The 20,838-nt window shown below is 52.8% G+C and overlaps 9 protein-coding genes across 9 annotated transcripts; 5 read left to right on the top strand and 4 right to left on the bottom strand.

The window, feature by feature from the left end:
- Positions 1 to 22: 22 nt before the first annotated feature.
- On the top strand, positions 23 to 647 carry V8C40DRAFT_265263 (DUF5321 domain-containing protein; the record flags this gene model as incomplete). Its single annotated transcript, XM_083219638.1, has 2 exons — positions 23 to 410; positions 475 to 647. The coding sequence occupies 2 exons, from the start codon at positions 23 to 25 to the stop codon at positions 645 to 647; spliced, it is 561 nt and encodes a 186-aa protein (XP_083073429.1).
- On the bottom strand, positions 412 to 2,276 carry V8C40DRAFT_243493 (DHS-like NAD/FAD-binding domain-containing protein). The gene has a single exon (XM_083215456.1). The coding sequence runs from the start codon at positions 1,892 to 1,894 to the stop codon at positions 689 to 691; it is 1,206 nt and encodes a 401-aa protein (XP_083073428.1). The 5' UTR covers positions 1,895 to 2,276; the 3' UTR covers positions 412 to 688.
- An 839-nt stretch (positions 2,277 to 3,115) lies between these two features.
- On the top strand, positions 3,116 to 4,566 carry V8C40DRAFT_243491 (cation efflux family-domain-containing protein; the record flags this gene model as incomplete). Its single annotated transcript, XM_083215455.1, has 2 exons — positions 3,116 to 3,737; positions 3,810 to 4,566. 2 exons carry the CDS (start codon positions 3,116 to 3,118, stop codon positions 4,412 to 4,414), a joined length of 1,227 nt encoding a protein of 408 aa, XP_083073427.1. The 3' UTR covers positions 4,415 to 4,566.
- Positions 4,567 to 5,051: 485 nt separating this feature from the next.
- Positions 5,052 to 7,563, top strand: V8C40DRAFT_243489 (xylulokinase). The gene is made up of 3 exons (XM_083215454.1): positions 5,052 to 5,626; positions 5,702 to 6,150; positions 6,220 to 7,563. Exons 1-3 carry the CDS (start codon positions 5,566 to 5,568, stop codon positions 7,423 to 7,425), a joined length of 1,716 nt encoding a protein of 571 aa, XP_083073426.1. The 5' UTR covers positions 5,052 to 5,565; the 3' UTR covers positions 7,426 to 7,563.
- On the bottom strand, positions 7,454 to 8,516 carry V8C40DRAFT_243487 (Pre-mRNA-splicing factor Cwf15/Cwc15). Its single transcript, XM_083215453.1, has 3 exons — positions 8,413 to 8,516; positions 7,725 to 8,354; positions 7,454 to 7,653 (listed from the first exon to the last, which is right to left on the bottom strand). The coding sequence occupies exons 1-3, from the start codon at positions 8,443 to 8,445 to the stop codon at positions 7,600 to 7,602; spliced, it is 717 nt and encodes a 238-aa protein (XP_083073425.1). The 5' UTR covers positions 8,446 to 8,516; the 3' UTR covers positions 7,454 to 7,599.
- A 137-nt stretch (positions 8,517 to 8,653) lies between these two features.
- V8C40DRAFT_243485 (exosome non-catalytic core subunit RRP45) lies at positions 8,654 to 9,774 on the top strand. The gene is made up of 2 exons (XM_083215452.1): positions 8,654 to 8,881; positions 8,960 to 9,774. Exons 1-2 carry the CDS (start codon positions 8,718 to 8,720, stop codon positions 9,675 to 9,677), a joined length of 882 nt encoding a protein of 293 aa, XP_083073424.1. The 5' UTR covers positions 8,654 to 8,717; the 3' UTR covers positions 9,678 to 9,774.
- Positions 9,675 to 11,196, bottom strand: V8C40DRAFT_243482 (Arf family GTPase ARL3). The gene is made up of 2 exons (XM_083215451.1): positions 10,631 to 11,196; positions 9,675 to 10,560 (listed from the first exon to the last, which is right to left on the bottom strand). The coding sequence occupies exons 1-2, from the start codon at positions 10,677 to 10,679 to the stop codon at positions 9,971 to 9,973; spliced, it is 639 nt and encodes a 212-aa protein (XP_083073423.1). The 5' UTR covers positions 10,680 to 11,196; the 3' UTR covers positions 9,675 to 9,970.
- A 140-nt stretch (positions 11,197 to 11,336) lies between these two features.
- V8C40DRAFT_243480 (bifunctional K:H/Na:H antiporter NHX1) lies at positions 11,337 to 14,446 on the top strand. Its single transcript, XM_083215450.1, has 5 exons — positions 11,337 to 11,973; positions 12,042 to 12,071; positions 12,180 to 12,323; positions 12,382 to 13,041; positions 13,092 to 14,446. Exons 1-5 carry the CDS (start codon positions 11,922 to 11,924, stop codon positions 14,174 to 14,176), a joined length of 1,971 nt encoding a protein of 656 aa, XP_083073422.1. The 5' UTR covers positions 11,337 to 11,921; the 3' UTR covers positions 14,177 to 14,446.
- A 677-nt stretch (positions 14,447 to 15,123) lies between these two features.
- On the bottom strand, positions 15,124 to 20,163 carry V8C40DRAFT_265255 (uncharacterized protein; the record flags this gene model as incomplete). The annotated part of the gene is made up of 4 exons (XM_083219637.1): positions 15,124 to 16,518; positions 16,580 to 19,745; positions 19,871 to 20,023; positions 20,102 to 20,163. 4 exons carry the CDS (start codon positions 20,161 to 20,163, stop codon positions 15,124 to 15,126), a joined length of 4,776 nt encoding a protein of 1,591 aa, XP_083073421.1.
- Between the last annotated feature and the right edge of the window lie 675 nt (positions 20,164 to 20,838).

The following is a 20,838-nucleotide window of genomic DNA, read 5'->3' as shown; positions in this document are numbered from 1 at the left end:
GCTGCACGCCGGCAGGCAAAGCATGGCGGCCATTGCTGCAAACAACGTTGCACGTGCAAGCCTAGGACTGCGATTTTCCAGCACAGCGCCATACACCGTCGTGGAAGGATCTTTTTGGAGGTCTCTTATACCCAAGCCGATGCGCAAGGCGAACCGCAACAAGCTGAAGGCCAAGGCGAAGAAGGAATGGAACCCGGCCACCTATTTCATTGTCATGTTCCTGTTTATCGGATCCATGTCAATCCAGATGATTGCGCTGCGGAATCAGACAGAACGATACATGCGACAGTCGGCACTAAGAATTGCCCAGCTTCGAGAAGTGGTCCAGCGCATACAGAATGGAGAGGACGTAGATGTAGAAAAACTTCTGGGAACTGGAGATGCCCAGAAAGAAACAGAATGGGAAGAGGGTGAGTAATCCCGGTAACGGCTCTATCTGTGTATTACAGTCAGGTGGCTGACATATGATTCAAGTGCTGCAAGCCATTGAGCGAGACGAGGCATCCCGGAACCCCGAGAAGCAACCCAAGCAGAAGCAGACGGAATCTCAGGCGAAGATGACGAGCCAACTCGAAAGCAGCGCTCAGCAGGTCCAACCCGAAGCTCCTGTGAAGACGAAGACGGCCAGTTTTGGAAACTTCTTCTGAATCATGGTCTATGACGCAGCGCAAATATTATCTACAGATGTCTAAGAGAGCATATCTTTGAAGATGGACGAATTTTCTCGCAGATCGTTGGGAAGTGCGGTATCGTGAGGATGCGGGCTAGATGCGAGCCTCTGGCGAAGCTGAGATACCAGAGTTGGGAGAAGATCGTCTGTCGACACCTCAACCCTGACGGCTCGTTCGCCGGCCTGCTTAGGATCTACATCTTCGAAGAATTGATCTTCCCCCCTCACGCCACCCATGTTGACGATGGCAATGGGCATGCCCCTCTCTTTGGCCCTTTTAGCCAATCTCCATGCCGAATAGGTGGCAAGCGATGTCCCGAGGACAAGAAGCTTGCCGGCGTTATCGACGGCATCCTCGGCCGCAGTTCGGACGTGAGTGGGAATGTTCTCGCCAAACATGACAACATTTGGCTTCAACACACCGGCTGAGCTTGGAAGAATGAATGCACCGTCACTGTCGGCCCTAACTGTATGTCTGTAGCCCTCTGCCTTGATAGGGGGGTCGGCCAAGCATCGAGGACAGGGAGGGTACCTAAACGTGGTATAAGGTGCATCGGGAAAGTCAACATCGCCATCGGGGTTGACTTTCAACCCTCTGAACTTCTTTTCCTCAGGATCCTCTGTGTCAAGAGCTCCCGATGCCAGCGCCTCTTCCAGAAGAGCTGCCCAGCGAGGATTCAGCCGGGCAAGGTGATGCTGGAACTCTTCGCGTGAATATTCAGTGTGGCAGGTGGTGCACTTGGTCGACCTTAGATAGCCATGGAGCTCGAGCGAAGGGATTTGGGGATGGGCTATAGGGTGGAAGGAATCGACATTCTGCGTAATGACAGCACTTATTAGGCCCAACTGTCCTAAATCTCTGATTGCATAGTGCCCGGAGTTGGGCTTTGCCTTGAGAAGACTAGACCATCCAAGAAAACTCCTAGCCCAGTACCTCTTGCGAGCCTCGTGATTCTGTACAAACTCGTTGTAGTAGATGGGACGATACGTCTTATTCACTCGATACGTGCCATTGGGGCCTCGGTAGTCGGCCAGCCCAGATGCCACCGACAATCCGGCGCCTGTGAGAACAACGGTAGAGTGAGGCAGCTGATTAGGTGGAGGTGCTGCGAAGAAGTTGTGGAGGGCGGCGAGAGCACCTTGGAGGGAATGAGCCGAGGCAGGGATGATTGTTGGCGACGGGAGAATGTCAGTATAAGGGATTCGCATCAATGGTTTCCTCATTGGAAAGTGCTGGTGCCAATTGGCATCAATGTCGTGGAGACAGTTTTTTTCGGCCTGGAGAGAGGTATATATCCAAGAGAATGCCGCGGTAGCAGTCGATCGAACTGATTCTCGATACTTCGTTGGGCAGGGCGATCTCGCGTTAGGTAGCTGTGAGATACTACTAAGGTCAGGTACCTAGCAGTCTCGTATTGTAGGCGGCGTGTAAGCAAGCTTGGCAAGTAAGGTTGAATAAATGCGTTCCCAGTGCTCACTGGTTGAAGGCAAAATCATGTACCTGGCCAGTCTGCAAAGATGGAATCAATCCAGCTCCGTGATTATCTAAACACTTCGTCCGATCTAGGCGCAACGGAGTTGATGCACCCCGATCATGGCTGCTGACAAAGAGTGACGCACCATTACATCAACGGGCAGCTCCGAACACCTTGATGTGCAAGAAGATCAAATAGCACAGACTCCATGAAAGTACCCTCTTCAGCGCCTTCAGTGGACCGGCGCCCAGCTTCAGCGCCCCAAGCAGCACCAACAGTGCCTGGAGCCGCCTGAAGATGATCCTCAGCAGCCCCCCAACATCGGAACTAAGCCCCGAGGTACATCCACCAAATCCCATCAATCCATCCCGATGCAGCACCTGTTGATCAATCCTGCAGCAGTTCAGTTGCAGTGGCCTGACCGGCGAACTCGGTCTCCGGACCACGGACCCGGTCATTTCTCCCGCTCTTCAACTTCTTTTCGCGCAACTCCCCAGCCGCACGCAATGCAGCGCAATCCGGGTCCTGGAGCAAGTGACAGAAGGAAAACTCTCATGTCTGCATCCAGCTGGCCGATAATCCCGTAGAGAGCCGCCATTGTCTCTGGCGCATCGTCCCTCTCCCTCAGCATTCCCTCGCGCGGCTCACAGGCTGAAACAGACGCTGTATGTCTGCCCAGGCCAGGCGCTCCACGGGCCTGGCCGTGCGCTGGTCCGGGGCTGCCAGTCTCAAATTATATCCGCCAGGCACGGTCTCGTCCACCACATTTAGCCAGCTCAAGAGGACACATCACATTGAACCTTCGCGCCGGCTGCTACAAACGCTGTCCTCGCCCCCGATTGTGCCGCCCTTCTCGCTGTCGGCCTCGTCCAATTGCCATCTTGCCCTGGCCGACACCTTGACCTCTCGCAGCGCCGTGCTTCACATCTGCCCCGTCTTCCGCGGCCGCATCCGCTCGCTGCCCTTCATCATGGGCGCCGCTCGCCAGGCACGCGACCAGCACAACCACGATCACGATCACGATCACGACCATGGACACGATCACGGTCACGGTCACGGCCACAGCCACGGCTTGTTTGGCCATCACCATCACCACGACAACACCTTCCTGATGTCGACGGACAAGAACGACCCCGGCGTGCGCATCACCCGCATCGGCCTGCTCAGCAACCTCAGCATGGCCATTGCAAAGTTCATTGGCGGCTGGGCCTTCAACTCCAAGGCCATGATTGCCGACGCCTGGCACAGCATCGCCGATCTGGCCTCGGACATCCTGACCCTGGCCACGGTGTCGTGGAGCCTTAAGTCGCCGACCGACCGATTTCCCCTGGGCTTTGGCAAGGTTGAGAGCCTGGGCGCGCTCGGCGTGTCGGGCATGCTGATTGTGGGCGGCTTCTACATGGGCTTCGAGAGCGCTGTGACACTTTACGGCCATTGGAACCCGGAAGCTGCTCATCATGTGTTGGAACACGTCGGGCATGGACATGGACACTCTCACTCGCATAGTCACGCGGATCTCGGCATCCCCAGCTTACACGCTGCGTGGCTGGCAGCGGGCACCATTCTGATCAAGGAATGGCTATACCAAGCCAGTATGTAGACTGATTGCCATCTATCCCTCCTCCTCTGTAGTGAACCTGTCTTCTAACACGCGATTTCTACAGCCATGAAGGTTGCGCGCGAACGCAAGTCGTCTGTCCTCGCCTCCAACGCCATCCATCATCGCATCGACAGTTTGACAGGTATCGTGACGCTCTTTGCGATTGTCGGGGCCAATGTCATTGAAAACGCCGCCTGGCTGGATCCCGTCGGCGGTCTTCTCATTTCCGCCATGGTCCTCCATGCCGGCCTGGGTAACACGAAATCCGCCTTCCTGGAGCTAATTGACCAAAGCCTCGATGACGAAGTCAAGGCATCAATTCGCAAGCACGCGCATCGAGCAATTGCAAACGTCAGCGAAGGCCACCGAGCCGAACTGCGGGATATCACCGGGACCAAATCTGGCCCCAATTACCTGGTCGACCTGGAGATGGCAGTGCCCGGCGCATGGACAATCGACGACGTGAAGGACCTGGAAGATGCGGTGCGCACTCAGGTGGGAGGCAAGGTGCGCGGCGTGAAGCGAATCCGCGTGCGCTTTGTATCGCGAGATGCAGAGGTCAACAAGCGATTCGACGAATTCATCCCAGGCAGCGCCCGGGCAAGTGTCTCGGAAGAATCAGAGCAAGAGGAGGAAGAGCACGATCACGACCACAAGCACAAACATTAGAGACGGCAGCACCCTTGTTTTCCTTTGGCATTGATTTTCCATTTTCTGTATAAATCCTAGACTAGGTAGATAGGGTCAAGGTAGTACTAGACTTGATTTACACACGGCTATTGCTTCGCCAAGGCCCGCAGAGGCCCCGGCTCCGATCTCCCATGCGAATATTCCGTAGTTCCTTGCTCCGGCATTGCTCCGGGTCTGGTTCCGGCTCCGCAGTCAGGCCGTTATCTTGGCCGTCTGATGATGTTGATGGTTCGTGACCAGGGTGAGTGGGAAGTACATTAGTGCTCAAATTGGTGCATGCAAAGGCAATGGGGTGAACGAGAATATTTAGATGAACGATGGCACTCTATATATACCTTGTTCCTCAAGTTTACTTGCATGGCTTGCTCTATTGCATGGCAATCACGGCTTGAGATGAGAAGCAAGGTCGAGAATATTGTGGATGGACAAGAGCAATATAGCACTGCAGTATCGTTCTTGACCCAAGTATTGTATACATAGACCCATGGGCCAAGATGCCGCTTGCTAGCAGCGCCCCAAAGTAGCAGTAACAAGGCTCTATTTAGGCTAAATTGCCGATACCATGAACCCCTCTATAATCCACATCCACATCTCCTCTTCTCCAAGCACTTTTCGACCACGGCTCAAGACAATTCTATCCCATGATGAACCAAAGTTGAAAAAAAAGACAAAAAAAAAAAAAGAGGATCATGGTGTATAGTCCAAGGTGGCTAAATTGTGTCATACCCATCCGCAAATCCTTACTCCATGTACTTTAGCCTAATCGCCCGAGAAAACTAGAAGAATGGAACTATTTCCAGGCATATATGGGGAATTGTGTTTAAGCGCGCGTATGTCAGGGCAGCTTTGGGGTGGTGTAACTATTACGTCTGACAGCTTCGTCGCTCCCATAAAGCTGGGCCAAAGCCCGTTTAAACGCTTTTCAAGCTTATTTTGAATTGTTGAAAGGGTGTTGCTCTGCGTTAGCTTGTGGTGAATTGGCTTGGCGATATTGAAGGTCTGAGCTATATTATAACCATTTATAGACCCCTCATCACTACAAGATCTTGTACGAAGACATAAGTGGTGAGGAACCACGAAGCATTGGATAAGCAACATACGGAAGTTTCAAAGACATCGATTTTGTGAACATGAGTGCCGAAAACGGGCCCCTTTACCTGGGCTTTGACCTTTCCACCCAGCAACTCAAGGGTTCGTCCCCTCTCGAATGAAGAAAACACCGTTCAAAAGGCCGCAAAACTAACACAAAAACCTACCCTCCTTCAGCCATCGTCGTCAACTCCAACCTCAAAGGCGTCGCCGAAGCCAAAGTCGACTTTGACCAAGACTTTGGCCCCAAGTATGGCATCCACAAGGGCGTCCACGTGCGCGAGCAGACGGGCGAGGTGTTTGCCCCCGTCGCCCTCTGGCTGGAGTCGCTCGACCTGGTGCTGGAGCGTCTGGCCAAGGCGATGCCCGTGCCCATGAGCCACATCAAGGGTATTAGTGGTTCTGGCCAGCAGCATGGGAGTGTATTTTGGAGTGCGAGTGCGGAGGAGCTGTTGAGTGGGTTGGATGCAAGCAAATCGCTGGTTGAGCAGCTGGATAAGGCGCTGGCGCATGAGTTTGCGCCGAATTGGCAGGATCATAGCACGCAGGATGAGTTGGTTGCTTTTGATGCTGAGTTGGGAAATAGGGAGACATTGGCTGAGGTTACGGGCAGCGGTGCCCATCATGTAAGTTGTGTCATGCTCCCTCTCCCCCCCGTCTCTCCTTGATCGTCATGTGAGGCTGATTATAAACAGAGATTCACCGGACTCCAAATCATGAGAATCAGACGAGTCCTGCCAGAAGTCTACGCAAACTCAAAGCGAATCTCCCTCGTCTCCTCATGGCTCGCCTCCGTGCTCATGGGCTCCATCGCCCCCCTCGACGTCAGCGACGTCTGCGGCATGAACCTCTGGGACATCCCCAATCAGACCTGGAGCGAGCGTCTGCTCGCCCTCTCCGCCGGGCCGGCCGGTGTGGCCGATCTGCGCCAGAAGCTCGGCGAGCCTCGCATGGACGGCGGCGGCTCTATGGGCTCCATCTCGCCCTACTTTGTCAACAAGTACGGCTTCAGCACGGATTGCCAGATCGTCTCCTTTACCGGCGACAACCCGGCGACCATCCTTGCGCTGCCCTTGCGTCCTCTTGATGCCATTGTCTCGCTTGGCACGTCAACTACTTTCCTTATGAACACGCCTACGTATAAGCCGGACGAGTCGTATCACTTTTTCAACCACCCTACAACACCCGGTAACTACATGTTTATGCTGTGCTACAAAAATGGCGGTCTTGCCCGTGAAAAAGTCCGCGACACCCTGCCCAAGCCTGAAGGTGGTGCGACAGGCTGGGAGAATTTCAACAAGGCCGTGCTGGAAACGAAGCCCCTGGGCGTGGACAGTGAAGGTGACCGAGCAAAGATTGGCCTGTACTTTTACCTTCGAGAGACGGTGCCTAATATCCGTGCTGGGACCTGGCGTTTCACCTGTAATGGCGACGGCACCGACTTGAAGGAATCCCCCGAAGGATGGTCTAAAGAAGCTGATGCTCGTGCCATTGTCGAATCACAGGCTCTTTCCATGCGTCTCCGCTCACAGAAGCTTGTTCACAGCCCACGCGATGGCCTCCCTGCGCAGCCCCGTCGCATCTACCTCGTAGGCGGCGGATCCCTGAACCCGGCCATCACACGAGTACTGGGCGACGTCCTCGGCGGCGCAGACGGCGTCTATAAACTCGATGTCGGAGGTAACGCTTGCGCCCTAGGAGGTGCGTACAAGGCGTGCTGGGCTCTGGAGCGGAACGATGGCGAGACGTTTGACGAGCTGATTGGCAAGCGGTGGACGGAGGAGGGCTCAATCGAAAAGGTGGACATTGGATATCGGGAGGGCACATATCAAAAGTATGGCAAGGTTTTGGGCGCCTTTGAAGAGATGGAGGGAAGGCTGCTTGCGGAAGAAAAGCACTGAGAGGGGAGCATGTGTTGTTGTCAATAGATGAAAAGAGATGTAATGTCGCCATAGAGGCTTTGTGATTCATTATGATGATGGCGTCTATCGTCCTCTAGAAGAAAAAGAAATAGAAAAAAAATAGAAAAATCTTGCCCGTCGCTAATCCTGAATATTGCCGAATCGCTCCCATCATTACCGAACATATTTGCTCATGAACCGTCTATGGAAATCAGAACGTAACATGTCCTAAAGGGAGAAAGTTGTTAATGACTTTAAATGAAATGCCAAGCAAATAAAATCAGCAGAGAGAGACTCACATTCACAAACTCCTTCTTCTTGTTCTTGTCTTCTGTCCCCCTGGCCTGATTCTTGAACACGACATCATCGTCCCATCGGCGCTTCATCGTGAAATCCTGCTTGTTGAGGAGAGGGTTGCCGAGCGCAATGTCTCTTTCTCGGGCCTCCTGCTCTTCTCTCGCCCGTTCCTCCTCCTCTTTCTTCTTCTTCTCCTCACGCTCTCTTCGTACTCTCTCCAGTTCTCGTTGCAGCTCTGCATCTTCGTCGTCATCGCTGTCCTCGTCCTCGTCGCTATCTTCCTCCTCTTCACTGTCGTCATCTGCGTCGATATCTCTGCTCTCCTCCAATATCCTCCTTCGCTTTGCCTCGAGATCCTCTTCTTCTTCGCCGTTGGCAGACTGCGACCTCTTCTCTCCTCGGGCGGAGGTCATTTCTACATCTCCCTCCTCGTCATCCTCAGGGGCCAAGACGCCGCCGTTCTTCTTCTTGAAGTGGGCTGCCTCAGCCGCAAGAAGTTCCGCAGCGAGGTCGCGCGTGGGCTCCTCGTCAGCATCGCCGCCTTGTCCCGCCTTTCGGTACTTGAGCTGGGTGTGTGCTGGTAGGAGTCGCTGGTGGTAGGCAGGGCCTCGCAGGGCCTCTTTGCCACGAGCCTAAGAGGTGCGATTAGCATTGTCGATGTCATTTGCATTCAGAGAGGTGGTTTCTTACGGGATCGAAAGTAGGTCTATGAGCGGTAGTCATCTTGTCAAGATTTGCAGAACAAAAGACGCTGAAGCAGCAGATTGGAATAGAATGGAGAATCGGTAATAGCCAGGCGCGTGTGTCGTTGATCGAAGTCGCGGCACCAGCTTAGACGCATGCAACTTTATGCACACCGCCCGGCAGAATTTTTCAGTGGCGTTCTGCACTCTCACTGAGAGCTTCATACCATCGAACTCACTCTTGACGAGAAACAGAAAAGCAAATTGCATGGTTTTTCTTTCCTCTAAAAAATCAAGAAATATTAATTCATCATGCCCCGAGAAGCGGAACCATCATTAAGCGAGCGGACTTTTACCCTCCAGGCTATTAGCGAAGGGTTGAGATTAGACGGCCGAAAACTCGACCAATTCAGATCTCTGGAACTCAGCTTTGGCGATGACTATGGAGTGGCAGATGTAAAGCTGGGGAAGACAAGGTAGGTTCAATTCATATCCGACATATCTTACACTGCGAAGTAAAGCTAGAACCATCATTTCTAACATTCTATGCTCAGAGTACTGGCCAAAGTATCAGCGGAAGTCACAGTCCCGTTCCCTGATCGGCCCTTTGATGGCATCTTTCAAATCACTTCAGAGCTCGGCCCCATGGTAGCCCCTTCGTTTGAAGTCAACCGTCCCACTGAAACCGAAGTCTTGCTCGCCAGACTCCTGGAAAAGACCATCCGGAGATCGGGAGCCCTGGATACAGAGTCGCTCTGCCTCGTCGCCGGGCAAAAGTGCTGGTCCGTCAGAGTCGATCTCCACGTTCTATCTGCCGATGGCAACCTTATCGACAGCTCATGCTTCGCCGTCGTGGCTGCGCTGAGGCACTTTCGGAAGCCCGATACCAGCATGGAAGGCGAGACGCTCACTATCTACACACCTGCGGAGCGTGAACCTGTCCCGCTGAGCTGGCTGCATTCACCATTCTGCACGACGTTTGATTTCTTCGGCGAGGACGGCGAGATAGTCTTGGTGGACACTACATGGCTGGAGGAGCAGCTGCGGGTGGGAAGCTGCACATTCAGTCTGAACAAGCACGGCGAGATATGTCAGATTTCAAAACTCGGAGGCAAGCCTATAGAGGCTACGTTGATCATACAGTGTGCTCAGATGGCATTGGCAAAAGTAAAAGAATTTACGGACTTGGTGGACAGGAAACTGGCGGAGGATGCCAAGAGGAGAGACAAGGGTGGCCTGATGGCTGAGCTGTCTGCGGAGAATGAGAGATGAAGACAAAATGCCAAAGGGGGCAATTAATGTGATCTACCTATATACGTTAACTAAGAAGGATAAAAAAAATCAGGAAAGCAAAATGCATGATACCCCGATAAAGGATTCTCCCTCTAATGAATTACAACATAAATAATACAATTTCGCTGATGGATTACACTCAGCTTTCGCTTTGCTGGCAACCAGATGAAAGAGCATAAGCGACCCATATCTATCCAACCAAAAACGCCTCAGAACACCACCCGACGCTCGTTTTGTCTGTAACCCATATACAACGCTTTGTCCATCTGCGGCTACCTCATGACAGGTGGCCGTGACTCCTTGTTCCACTGGACTCTCGAACGCACCCAGTCGATTGCTTCTCGCACACCCTCGCCCGTCAGCGCACTCATGGCCAACACGCGCGAGTCGCGAATGGCAGCGCCCTTCTCGCCCTCCATAACCCTCTTCACGAGTCCTTCCTTGATGCGTATCGTCTCGACGCAGTCCTCTCTATCCTGCTTATTCGCCAATATCAGGAGCGGCACGCCCTCCGTCTCCGAGTGCTGCAGCACGTCTTCCAGCACCAGCCTGCACTCGTCCAGCCGGCCCGTGTTCTCATGCGCCAGGTCGCCGTCGCCAATGTCCGTGCTGTCGATGATGAAGACGATGGCGTGGCAGCTGGCGTAGTAACTCTGCCACAGCTTGCGGAGGGAGTGCTGGCCGCCGACGTCCCAGAGCTTGAGGTACATGTCGGGCAGGGTTATCGTCGAGACGTTCTGGCCAACGGTGGGGACGGTCTTGAGTTTTGGTTCGGGGGCATTGGGGAGGTACATGGATTTGACCTGCTCGTGGAAAGTCGTCTTGCCGGCATTGTCGAGACCGAGGAGGATGACGGAGTATTCTGGGGGAGTCTTGGTTAGCCGTGGGTGTAGAGGGGAGAGACGAGCGAGGCCAGGCTGTGCTGTGCTCACCTTCTTTGCTTGTTGCGAGGAGATAGAGGCCCTTGGCAAGGTGGTACATGGTCGGCTCTATATCATATCATGTGGCGTGTAGAGCCGAGATTCGCAAAGCAGAGCAGCAGATCGTGGAGAGGTTGAGAGACGTTGGATCATGGACGATGCATGTGCTTATGGGGAGGATCAGAGGCCGGTGAAAGGCCGTCTTTGTTCTAGCGAGCCGCCCCCGGAGAGCTTCTCCCCACCCCGCGCTGCTGCCCCGAAGAGCCCCGCCAAAGAGAGAAGAGACGCTGGAAAATGGGCTGACATGACTGTAATTGAGTTGCTGTTATTTGTTGGATTTCTCATATGCATCCGTTGGTTGAATAGGCTCATATCAGGCTGATACAAACCAGGGGAAGTGATATGAGACAGTGATTAGTACATGTATCATGTTGGTCGATATCTTTGCCAAGTCTGCCGTGTAAGAAATACCCCATGCCAAGAATACATACATACTAATTTTCCCTTTCATCAGACCTGATAATACTCACGTCAAAACGCATTTATATGAAAAGGATTGTATTCAATTCAGCTATTTCTTGGGCCTCAACTACAAGTACATTGCAAGGTATAGCGACAAACCCGCCCTGCAGCGATAAAATGACACGGACGGCGATCCATCCTCCGTCTTCCGTCTTCCCGTCTTGGCCCTGGCACTTGTAGCACGTTGAACCGCTGAGATGCTTTGTAATTGGTGCCCTGCCCTGCAGAATGGCTAATGGGTGATGAGGCCACGCGGCATCAATTTTGATCTCTTCTAGCAGTCTTATTTTTCTATTCATCTGTATTGACGGGATTAGTATTCAATAGTGTCCATATTGCCGGCAGCCTCCTCCGTAAAGTACAGAGTGTGTACATGCATGTCCTGGTTGCGGCCTCGTCATCAGCGATCCACTAACCACGCCCAATTACAGGGCTTAGAGCGCTACTAGATCGCTATCAACCAGGCACCTGCATAACACGGTATTACTGTACTGCAATAAACAACCGCAGCCAAACTCCGGACTTGGATTTGGCACATGTTCACACAGTCCTCGCTGGATTTCTAGCCCGAGCACTGCAACTCTCCTCCGCCAACTGCAGCCTCATCGCCGCTGGTCCGTCCCTCGATTTGCTACCGTCGCGACTCTGTTTTCCGGCCTGCGATTCCATGCCCGCATCGTCTCGCTTGCGCCGCAAGGCTCGCGCATGCTCCACCATTTCCATCTAACGAATCCGAATCCCACCTCGATCGTGTCCGCATCGGACCTCGACATCCCACGCCATGGCCACCATGGCCGCCCACGAGCTGGCCAATTTAGGCTTTCATCTGCTACGTATGTCTTGCGGAAATATCGCGCTGTAAAATTGCTGCTCTGGACAAGCTGACCGGTTCAACGTATAGGGCGAGAGGAAGAAGAGGGCGATCCCGAAGGTAATACCTCCCGCGATGAATAAGAAGACCAAGAGAGGGAACATGGGGAAAGATGGACAAGGAAACAGAAAAAGAGGGAAACGATTGCTAACAGTTGGTCATATTCAGATGATGTCGGCGAAAAGGAATTCTTCGCAGCCAGAGCCATCTTCATCTCAATCATGCTGCTCATCATCGCCTTCTTCACAAGCTACTTTCTCCAGCAGAAGAAGGTGACTGCTATCCACGAGACAGTCATTTCTATCTTTGCAGGTTCGAATACCCTTCTTCCGAACCAAAAGACTTGCGCTAATGTTGTCTAATTTCACAGGCATGGTGGTTGGCCTTATTCTACTCATCAGCTCGGGCGATTCCATCCGAAACCTCATCAGCTTCGACTACCAGATCTTCTTCAACCTCCTCCTACCTCCCATTATTCTATCGTCCGGATATGAGTTGCACCAGGCCAATTTCTTCCGTAATATCGGTACTATCTTGACGTTCGCATTCGCCGGTACCTTTCTTTCCGCCATGGTCATAGGGCTGATCTTGTGGGTATTCAACTTGGTCCCTGGATCCTTGAAATTGAGTCTGGTCGATGCCATCTCCGTCGGCGCAACTCTCTCTGCCACCGACCCCGTTACTATTCTGGCTATTTTCAACACGTACAAGGTTGACCCCAAGCTCTACACCATCATCTTTGGCGAATCCATCCTCAATGACGCCATCGCCATTGTCATTTTCGAAACCGCGCAATATATCAAAAAGAGCGAGGGCAAGGCCAACTACGGCATTATTAGCTTCTTTGATGGTATCGGCATGTTCTTGCTCATCTTCTTTGGCAGTATGCTCATCGGTATGATCGTCGGCATTGGCACGGCTCTTTTGCTCAAGTTTACCTATGTGCGAAGATTCCCCAAGATTGAAAGCTGTTTGATTATCTTGATCGCATATGCCACCTACTTCTTTTCACATAGTATTCACGCTTCTGGTAAGATTCCCTTATTCGCTGTGCCGTGGATAAGTCTAATCATTATATAGGTATCGTGTCGCTGCTCTTCTGTGGTATCACGCTGAAACATTATGCCTACTTTAACATGTCAAGACGTACTCAACTCACCACCAAGTTCATCTTCCAAGTCATGTCGCAGTTGTCTGAGAATTTCATCTTCATCTACCTGGGCTTGGCACTCTTCACCGATAATGCTCTGCAGTTTGAGCCTCCTCTCATTATTGTCACTATTTGCGCTGTATGCGCTGCTCGTTGGGTCGCCGTTTTCCCTCTTTCAAAGGCTATCAACTGGTTTATTCGCTACCGCGCGAGGAGGAGAGGCCTGGAAGTCGGTGACGAGCTTCCCTACAACTACCAAGCCATGCTGTTTTGGGCCGGTCTTCGCGGTGCTGTCGGTGTTGCACTGGCAGCCCTTCTTACGGGTGAAAACTCATATGCCCTTCGAGCCACGGTCTTGGTTGTGGTGGTCCTAACTGTCATCATCTTTGGCGGTACCACGGCTCGTATGCTAGAGATTCTTGGTATCCGTACAGGAGTAGTCGAGGAGATTGATAGTGATGACGAGTTTGACATTGAGTCGTTTGGTACTGGCATTCAGGTCAAGCGCTCCGGGTCCGCCATTGGCTACAACCCTCGTCGCAACGGCAACGGCACTGTCGCTTTGAACAACCTCAGCGCTCCTACAGACAATTCTGCAGCCTACGTATCTGGTACCTCGTCACCGCATACGGGCGTCCGGCCGAACAGCCTGAGCCGCAAGAATTCGATCCGCAATCCTACCGAAACCGAGCGAGCCGATCTGCTGCGCAGCAATACCGACGATTCCGATATTGGCAGCGACATTGACATCTCAGACCTGCCGCCCCCTGCAAATCGCCGCTCTCCCCGAGCGCCAGTTAGTCCTAACCCGCCATCAGGTGAAGGCAGTGCCTTCATGAGCCCGGCTGAACCATCATCGTCTAATACTCCGATTACCGCCACGGGCGCCATTCGGCAGTTACTCTCAGCGGAAGATCCAGCTAGCTTGTTTAAACAGTTGGACGATGATTTCATCAAGCCGCATCTATTACTTCATGGGAATGACAGTAGAGGCGGTGGAGCAGGGTCCGTGTAGGAGGAAGGCATGCAATAGATGAGGCGTCTATTCTTGGGGGGGGGTTTAATTATCTGTTTTTCTTTGTTACTCTTGGGAAGTATATGATGTATACATATCATACCCGGCGTTTTAAATTTTGATGAACATAATAGAATGGATGAAATTTCCCTTGCATTATTCCTTCATTTCTTCATTAATGACTCCTCACGACCCATTACTGCATTATTCCTTCATTCCTTCATCAATGATCCCTCGTTGACCCATTACTTAATTAATCGTTGCTCATACCATTTCATACATCACGTAGACAACAAAACAAAAAAACAAACAGATTTTGACAACATAAATCAGGGGCCCCAGCTGGTCACCCCAGAAACTTGATTCTCTGCATACGACATTTCCACCATTGCCCCGAGCCAAAACCCCCTTTTTATGGGTTCCTCGGACAATATTCTTCTCCAACTGTGTGTATGCCCGCCAATGTTGTCTCTGAAACGACGAAATAGAAGAAGCTATGTACATTTCTCTACAATTGGTTTGCCGCCCGCCTTGCCCGCTTTCCATAGCACATTCCTTTTTTGTTGTTGTTTTTGTTCTTCCTGCCTTTCGCAAAACAGCCGGGAGAAAAAAAACTATCCTTGCGAACCCCCTGTTCTAGCATAAGAGAGGAGACTTGAGTGAAGAAAAAATGAAGAAAGAGTTCCAAAAACCCGCATTGTTAAAGCCCACATTATAACAGATAGAAGGGGGGTTGGAGAAAAAAAAATGAAAAAGGCATCTAACGTTAAAAAGTGTAAACCAGCCCAAACCTCCCTTTCCCGCTTAAACACCTCCCATTTTTGCCCTGACGAAAAATTCCCGTCGAACGAAAAAGACGTGTGAAAAGGAATCAATAACCACGTGAGCCATTTGCATTACAATAAGAAAACGAATGCCGCAGGACAAAATGCAGAATCGCTAGTTGTTTACTTGCCTGCGGAAGGGGTTGCGCTTCCACTGGCTTGACGCTGAACAGGTGCAGGACTTCCAGCCGGAGGGTGTGCTGGTAGTTGAGGAGAGGCTTGGGGTTGCGACTGAGACTGAACTTGCTGTACTTGAGTTTGAGCTTGGGCCTGGGCTTGGGCCTGGGCCTGCGCTTGAAGTTGGGCCTGTGATTGCTGTGGTGGCTGAGGTTGCGGTCTTTGCTGCTGCTGCTGTTGCACTTGCGCTGGTGATTGCTGTGTCTGAACTTGCTGCTGAGCCTGTTGCAACTGAGGCACCTGCTGAGGTCGCTGCTGTTGCTGTTGATGCTGCTGCTGCTGCGGTGTCGGCGTCGGAGTCGGTGTTGGCGTCGGCTGCGAGTGCTGGGCCTGATGCTGCTGGGCCTGGGCCTGGGCCTGAGCCTGAGCCTGAGCTTGGGCTTGCGCCTGTTGCGCTTGTGCTTGGGCCTGAGCTTGCTGCTGCTGCTGTTGCTGTCTGAGCAGAGCGGCATATTGATGAGGACTGGCCGTAGCAGTAATACTAGTAGCGATGCCAGTCTGTCCACCGGCAGCAGCATTCATGGCGCTTTGCCGCTGTGCCATCATAGCTCTGGTTAAATGTTCAGTAGCAAGGTGGCGGAGTTGTTCAGGTGAAAGGTTGGGATTCTTGCTCCTGAACTGCGCTTCCAAAGAGTTTATTTGTACAGCGATGGTAGGAGGGATCTGCGTTGGCAGTCGAGGGCCGGGAGATGTGCCGTTGGCAAGAGTGGGCATATGTAGACCATTTGCAGCCCCAGAAGCATGACCGGCCGTCGCGTTGAACGAGGCCATCATAGCCTGGGCATTATTCATAAAGGCGGCCTGTTGGGCGATGGCAGGGACTCCGTTTCGCATAGCGGGCGATGAGGCTGCTTGTGCTTGTTGAGCAGGAGTTCCAACAACGCCCCCTTGCTGCTGCGCATGCTGAATCTGGACTGCCGCCCGTTGCTGCTCTGAGATACGCTGTGCACGCATCATCATGCTGGCATCAGGTTGCTGACCAGGCATCTGCATCCGATGTTGGGCTTGCATCGCTTGCAAAGCCTGCAATTGAGCTTGTGGGATGCCGCTCATTTGCGCCGGTGGAGCGAGATTACCGCCCATCTGGGCTTGAGCGTTGATGCCTTCCATACCGTTCGCAGGGGCCTGCATGGGCATCCGTGCTCGACCCTGTGCTGCTACTGCTGCAGCGGCTGCTGCCGCAACGGCGAGTTGATTGGGAACAGCCGCTCGGTTGACGACGCCATTCACGCCATTGGAAACCGCTGCAGGAAGCCCGGGGGTTTGACCAGCCGGGGCTGCTGCACCTGGTGCGGCGGCCAACTGGGCGGACTGAGCTTGGGCTCTGGCCTGGAGGGTAGCCTGAACGGAGTACGTTAGCATATGATCAGACCGAACAATACCAAAATGAATGGTTACTTACCCTCCTCTGGGCTTCCTGCCGCTGCGCATATAGCGCCATCTTTTCAGCCAGAGCCTGGTCACGCTCCCATCGCAGCAGGCTGTAATCCCTAGGTGTCTTGACCGGTCGTTGAGCCATTGTATCATTCACCTTCTTCGCAGCGTTCTGAGCCGCAGAATGTTGCTGCTTCTGCATTGTAGTCTCCCTCTTCTTCGCCAGCTTCCTCATGGCATCAATGAGGGTCAGATGCTTTTGGTTTCGCCGTCTCTCCACTCTGAGCGGAGTAGATTGTCTTCGTCGTATTGGTGTTACTGCGCCTCCATCTTGAGAAGCTCGCTGTGCCGCGAGCTGATTTTGCTGAGCAATGACACGCTGAGCAGCCTCAATCCTACTGTTGTAAGCCTTGAAATACTGGGTCTTCTGCATATCAGCTGGGAGGCCCTCCAAATTGATCCACCGTTCGAAACACTCCCACGGAGTTCTTCTTTCTGCCCCTGACGCAAATAGAGATTTAGTAAACAATAGGTTGGAGATGAGAGACCAGTTGTATGAATATTCGCGAACTAGGCTGCGAAGCTCATCATCTTCAACTACAGTCCACTGGGACGGGTTACGGCATTCATAAAAGCTCTGTAGAGGCATAGGATGTTCAGATGGCGGCCGGAACTGGTGACCAGCGTGCAGTCGATCACGGATGTGCTTCGATTCTGGGGCGAAAAGAGCAACCTCGGAGCTTTGTGGTGGAAGCTGGACATTGTGTGCGAGCGCATCTGCATCAAACGGACTCTCCTTTTCGTCTTCGGATTCGTCATCACGATAATTATACCGACTGCGCTTCCGCGGAGGGCCATCCGATAGAAGCTTCATTTCTCCTTCGACATACTTGCTCAGAGGTAGAGCAGGTCGTCTCCACTGAGCATCAGGGTCGTATTCTGGCCCTGTGAGCTCAAAGCGTGGAATCTTCAGGGGAGCGCCGTACAATGGCAGCTCCTCCAGCAGCTTATCTGAAGCAGGCGTCCGTCGCAGCGCAAAGACCACATCCTCTTCCTGTAGAGCAAAAATGGCAGATGGCGCAACAGTTTCGGGATAGTCTTCTTCACCAAGATGGTCTGAATTCTGGGGCGAATCTGCGTCTTCCGTAATGAGGTCTGGGGTGGGGTGGCTCTCGGCGCTGTCGGCATCGGCATCGCCCATTGTGACATCGTTCGTCCGGAGCGGAGGGATGAACGCGGCGACTTGTAAAGCCTTGCGCTCTTCGGGAGTTGATTCAATCCATTCCGCACAAGCATAGGCGATATTCTTGGCCGCAGCCATTTTCCACTTTCTCTCTTCTCGGAAATCAGTCCGCATCCATTTCATCTCCTGGAATAGCACATCTAAATGAGATGGTGGGCGAGTCGGCTCAGGACATCGCTTTGGCTGCCTCAAAGACCATTTGTCGTGCTGCTGAAGGTGGTACACCCTACGCAGAACTTTACACGCCTGGTGATCTTGAATCGCAAGGTAAGCGTCAGGGGTAGCGATAGTCTTATTCGCATGGAACAAGATCTTTTCGATAGGTTGCATCCAGTTGGTAGCTCCTGTGAAATTCTGGATGAAGAGTGGAGTATAGTAATCATCAGATGCCTGAATCGTTTCCTTCTGGCCAGGAACCAGGGCCTTCTCCTCCATTTGCTTCGGCTGTTTACCAAATAACACAGTAGAGACATGGCCTTTTGGCCTGTCTCTCCTGCCTGTGCTTTTAGGTCTTGGAGGCGGTGATTGAGGCGTGGACGTCATGGGAGTAAGCTGGTTTTGTGGTGCCTTCGTTGCATTTCGTTCTGCTGTACTATTGGCTCGCGGGATCTCTCCTACTATTTCAGACACGGACTTCAGTCTCATGGCCCCAGACGAAACTCTAGTAACCGCTCTCTCGGGTGCTGCATATTCCTTGGGCGGTGTTGGTTTAGTAACAACAGGCGATACGCTAGTAGAGGCTGGAGGAGGGCGAGTAGGTGGTTGAGCTGCAGGTAATTCGACATTTTCCGATCCTGTGGCCTGGATTGGATCCACGTCCATGCGTTCTGGAGTTTCTTCTTGGCTATCTGGAACTTCCTCAGCCGCCTTGGTAGCTGGCGTCGAAGAAACTTTGGCGTCTGTGGGGGCTTCTAGATTTGCCAGAGTGGTAGGTTTAGCCTCCTCAGTGGTGTTGATAACAGCGGTCGTAGCATTGAGTCCACTCTGAAACTTTACGGGCTCTGGGCTTGCAGCCGCAGCACTTGATCGGATAGACTCTTGAAGAAGCTGATCTTCATCCAGTCTGGTAACTTTGGAGTCGGCCTTATCTTGTTCCGGCTTCGTAATATCTGTCCCCATTCCCGCCTCAGCACTTGCACCATCTTGCACCTCATCACCTTGCTCCTCCTTTTCATCAACATCCCGATCTATCCTGTCGTCGATATACTGAGGAGCATCATGCTCAGGGCTGGTATCCGCTGAGACGTCATGGTTTCCGGGCGTCGTTGCGCTGGGTGCCGTCGAACCTGGAGAGGAAAGCGCATCGGAAATCTTGGATACCGCGTGGGGGACCTTGATGGAGAGTTCTTGGTTACGCCCAGCCTGGGTCGATTGAGACTTGTCGATTACACTGCCATCGTCACCAACATCTGCGCCTTTTGCTGGCCCTGCTGTCGCCAAATCACCGGATTCCCTCGATGGCGATCCCTTGATTCCTGGAGGAAATGAAACCTGTGCCGGCCTTCGTTCAGATGAAGCATCCTTACTCGCCGCTCCATTAATCACTTGCTCAGCGTGCTTCGGCTCGTTCGTTGCGGGCGCAGGGACTGGAGGCGTAGTAGCAGGCTTGGCGTGCGCAAAGCCTGAATTGGCTCCGGCAGGATGTGATACATTGTTGATATTCTGAACAGACGGGGTCGGTGTAGGTTTCGTTGCTTTATTCAAAGGTTTGCTACTGTCTTCGGGAGGCGCAGGGATCGACTCGTTCGATATGAAGCCAAGAGGTTGTCGCAACTCGTTTGTCGGGACAGATACCGCAACTCCTTTGATTTTGGCAGATGCAACGGTCGGAGTAGGGGGTGCGGGAGAGTGCACGGCTGTTTCTTGCAACGATTTGACAAGCAAACGCTTCAAGGTATCTACGGAAAGTAACGGCCGCGCTGGGATAACCTGTTCGTTCAACGTCTTGCCTCTATTCAAAAGTCAGCCACCGAAATGACCTTGGGTTATAGTTCAGACGCGACGACGCGACCGCTTGGATGAAACGATGATGCTTCGGATTTTTCGATAAGAAAAATTTAAAATAGGGATACGAACTGTAATATTTCACTGGTCTGAAGAAACTGCCATTCCGCAGCGGTAGTTGCCGGCGCGTCGGGGTTCGCGAAGGCATCTTGCGGTAGGCCCTCGACCTGAGTCGTGACAGCGAAGAGCTCGCGAAGTTTCCTCTTCCGCGATGTCACGATTGCACTGTCGGCGGTCAGTATGGGCTTAAAGTACCTCGTTGGAATCGGAAAAATCCGCTCTTTCGATTAAGCATCAACTCACTTGAACTCGTTTCGCTTGGATTGAAGCAGCCTCGATAGATCGGTGTGGCCGACCTCCGTCATAGCATCGGCGGGAGCGACATCCGTTTGCAGGCGAAACGGATGTCGGAGGATAGCCAGAGACGTCGTCTGAGATGAGGCTCGAGATGCACGGCGATGGAAATTGCGTGGTGGTGGCCGTTTTGACGGATCTTCTGGCCGGTTGAGCGTGTCGCCGGTCGGTGCGAGGGCAGTCAAACTCTGTCTTGGGGGGAGTTTGGCCGGGGGGGAGCGCTGGAGCTGGCGGAGTGCAGCCAGTTGGGTCCGGGCGGATACCTGTTGGCACTGTATGGGGTGCGCTAGCCGTTAACAGCGGTTGGCGGGCGTTGGCTGGGCGCTGGCTGGGCGCTCCGCTAACGAAGACGGTGCAGAGCAGACGCCCTGAGCGCCTAGTGCACAGTAAGGCGGATATTTTCAGGCACGGTGCATCACCGCTTTGTTGTGCTGTCATTTACAGGTCATTGCTGCGGCATCGAGTTCTCTCTAAGACGCTTATACAACTGTAAAACACCAAATGAATCGAGAAGATGCTATTCCGAGGACCCCTATCTAAGGCGATGCCTAACTCCTCCAAGGATCATCCATACACACTGTTTAGATGCCTAGAATCAATTCCAGGTCCCTTTGCATCTGCACGCATCAGGGATCCATCTGCGACCTTTTTTTCCCCTAGTGGGTTTTAGCAGTTAGGCGTCAACA

Source organism: Trichoderma camerunense (genome assembly GCF_050948025.1).
Source record: "Trichoderma camerunense strain CBS 138272 chromosome Unknown V8C40scaffold_8, whole genome shotgun sequence".
Lineage (NCBI taxonomy): Eukaryota > Fungi > Ascomycota > Sordariomycetes > Hypocreales > Hypocreaceae > Trichoderma > Trichoderma camerunense.
The sequence above is the reverse complement of the archived record's forward strand: the minus strand, read 5'-3'. Positions and strand labels throughout refer to the sequence as shown.

Bases quoted from the DNA above. Each gene is read 5' to 3' on its own strand.
- V8C40DRAFT_243493 (XM_083215456.1), bottom strand. From the start codon at position 1,894: ATGAGGAAACCATTGATGCGAATCCCTTATACTGACATTCTCCCGTCG.
- V8C40DRAFT_243489 (XM_083215454.1), top strand. From the start codon at position 5,566: ATGAGTGCCGAAAACGGGCCCCTTTACCTGGGCTTTGACCTTTCCACC. The intron at 5,627-5,701 runs GTTCGTCCCCTC...ACCCTCCTTCAG, and splicing joins TTCCACCCAGCAACTCAAGG to CCATCGTCGTCAACTCCAAC. The intron at 6,151-6,219 runs GTAAGTTGTGTC...GATTATAAACAG, and splicing joins CGGGCAGCGGTGCCCATCAT to AGATTCACCGGACTCCAAAT.
- V8C40DRAFT_243487 (XM_083215453.1), bottom strand. From the start codon at position 8,445: ATGACTACCGCTCATAGACCTACTTTCGATCCC. The intron at 8,355-8,412 runs GTAAGAAACCAC...CGCACCTCTTAG, and splicing joins ATAGACCTACTTTCGATCCC to GCTCGTGGCAAAGAGGCCCT. The intron at 7,654-7,724 runs GTGAGTCTCTCT...TTCTCCCTTTAG, and splicing joins AGAAGAAGGAGTTTGTGAAT to GACATGTTACGTTCTGATTT.
- V8C40DRAFT_243485 (XM_083215452.1), top strand. From the start codon at position 8,718: ATGCCCCGAGAAGCGGAACCATCATTAAGCGAGCGGACTTTTACCCTC. The intron at 8,882-8,959 runs GTAGGTTCAATT...TTCTATGCTCAG, and splicing joins GTAAAGCTGGGGAAGACAAG to AGTACTGGCCAAAGTATCAG.
- V8C40DRAFT_243482 (XM_083215451.1), bottom strand. From the start codon at position 10,679: ATGTACCACCTTGCCAAGGGCCTCTATCTCCTCGCAACAAGCAAAGAA. The intron at 10,561-10,630 runs GTGAGCACAGCA...AGACTCCCCCAG, and splicing joins CCTCGCAACAAGCAAAGAAG to AATACTCCGTCATCCTCCTC.
- V8C40DRAFT_243480 (XM_083215450.1), top strand. From the start codon at position 11,922: ATGGCCACCATGGCCGCCCACGAGCTGGCCAATTTAGGCTTTCATCTG. The intron at 11,974-12,041 runs GTATGTCTTGCG...TTCAACGTATAG, and splicing joins TTTAGGCTTTCATCTGCTAC to GGCGAGAGGAAGAAGAGGGC. The intron at 12,072-12,179 runs GTAATACCTCCC...GGTCATATTCAG, and splicing joins AGAAGAGGGCGATCCCGAAG to ATGATGTCGGCGAAAAGGAA.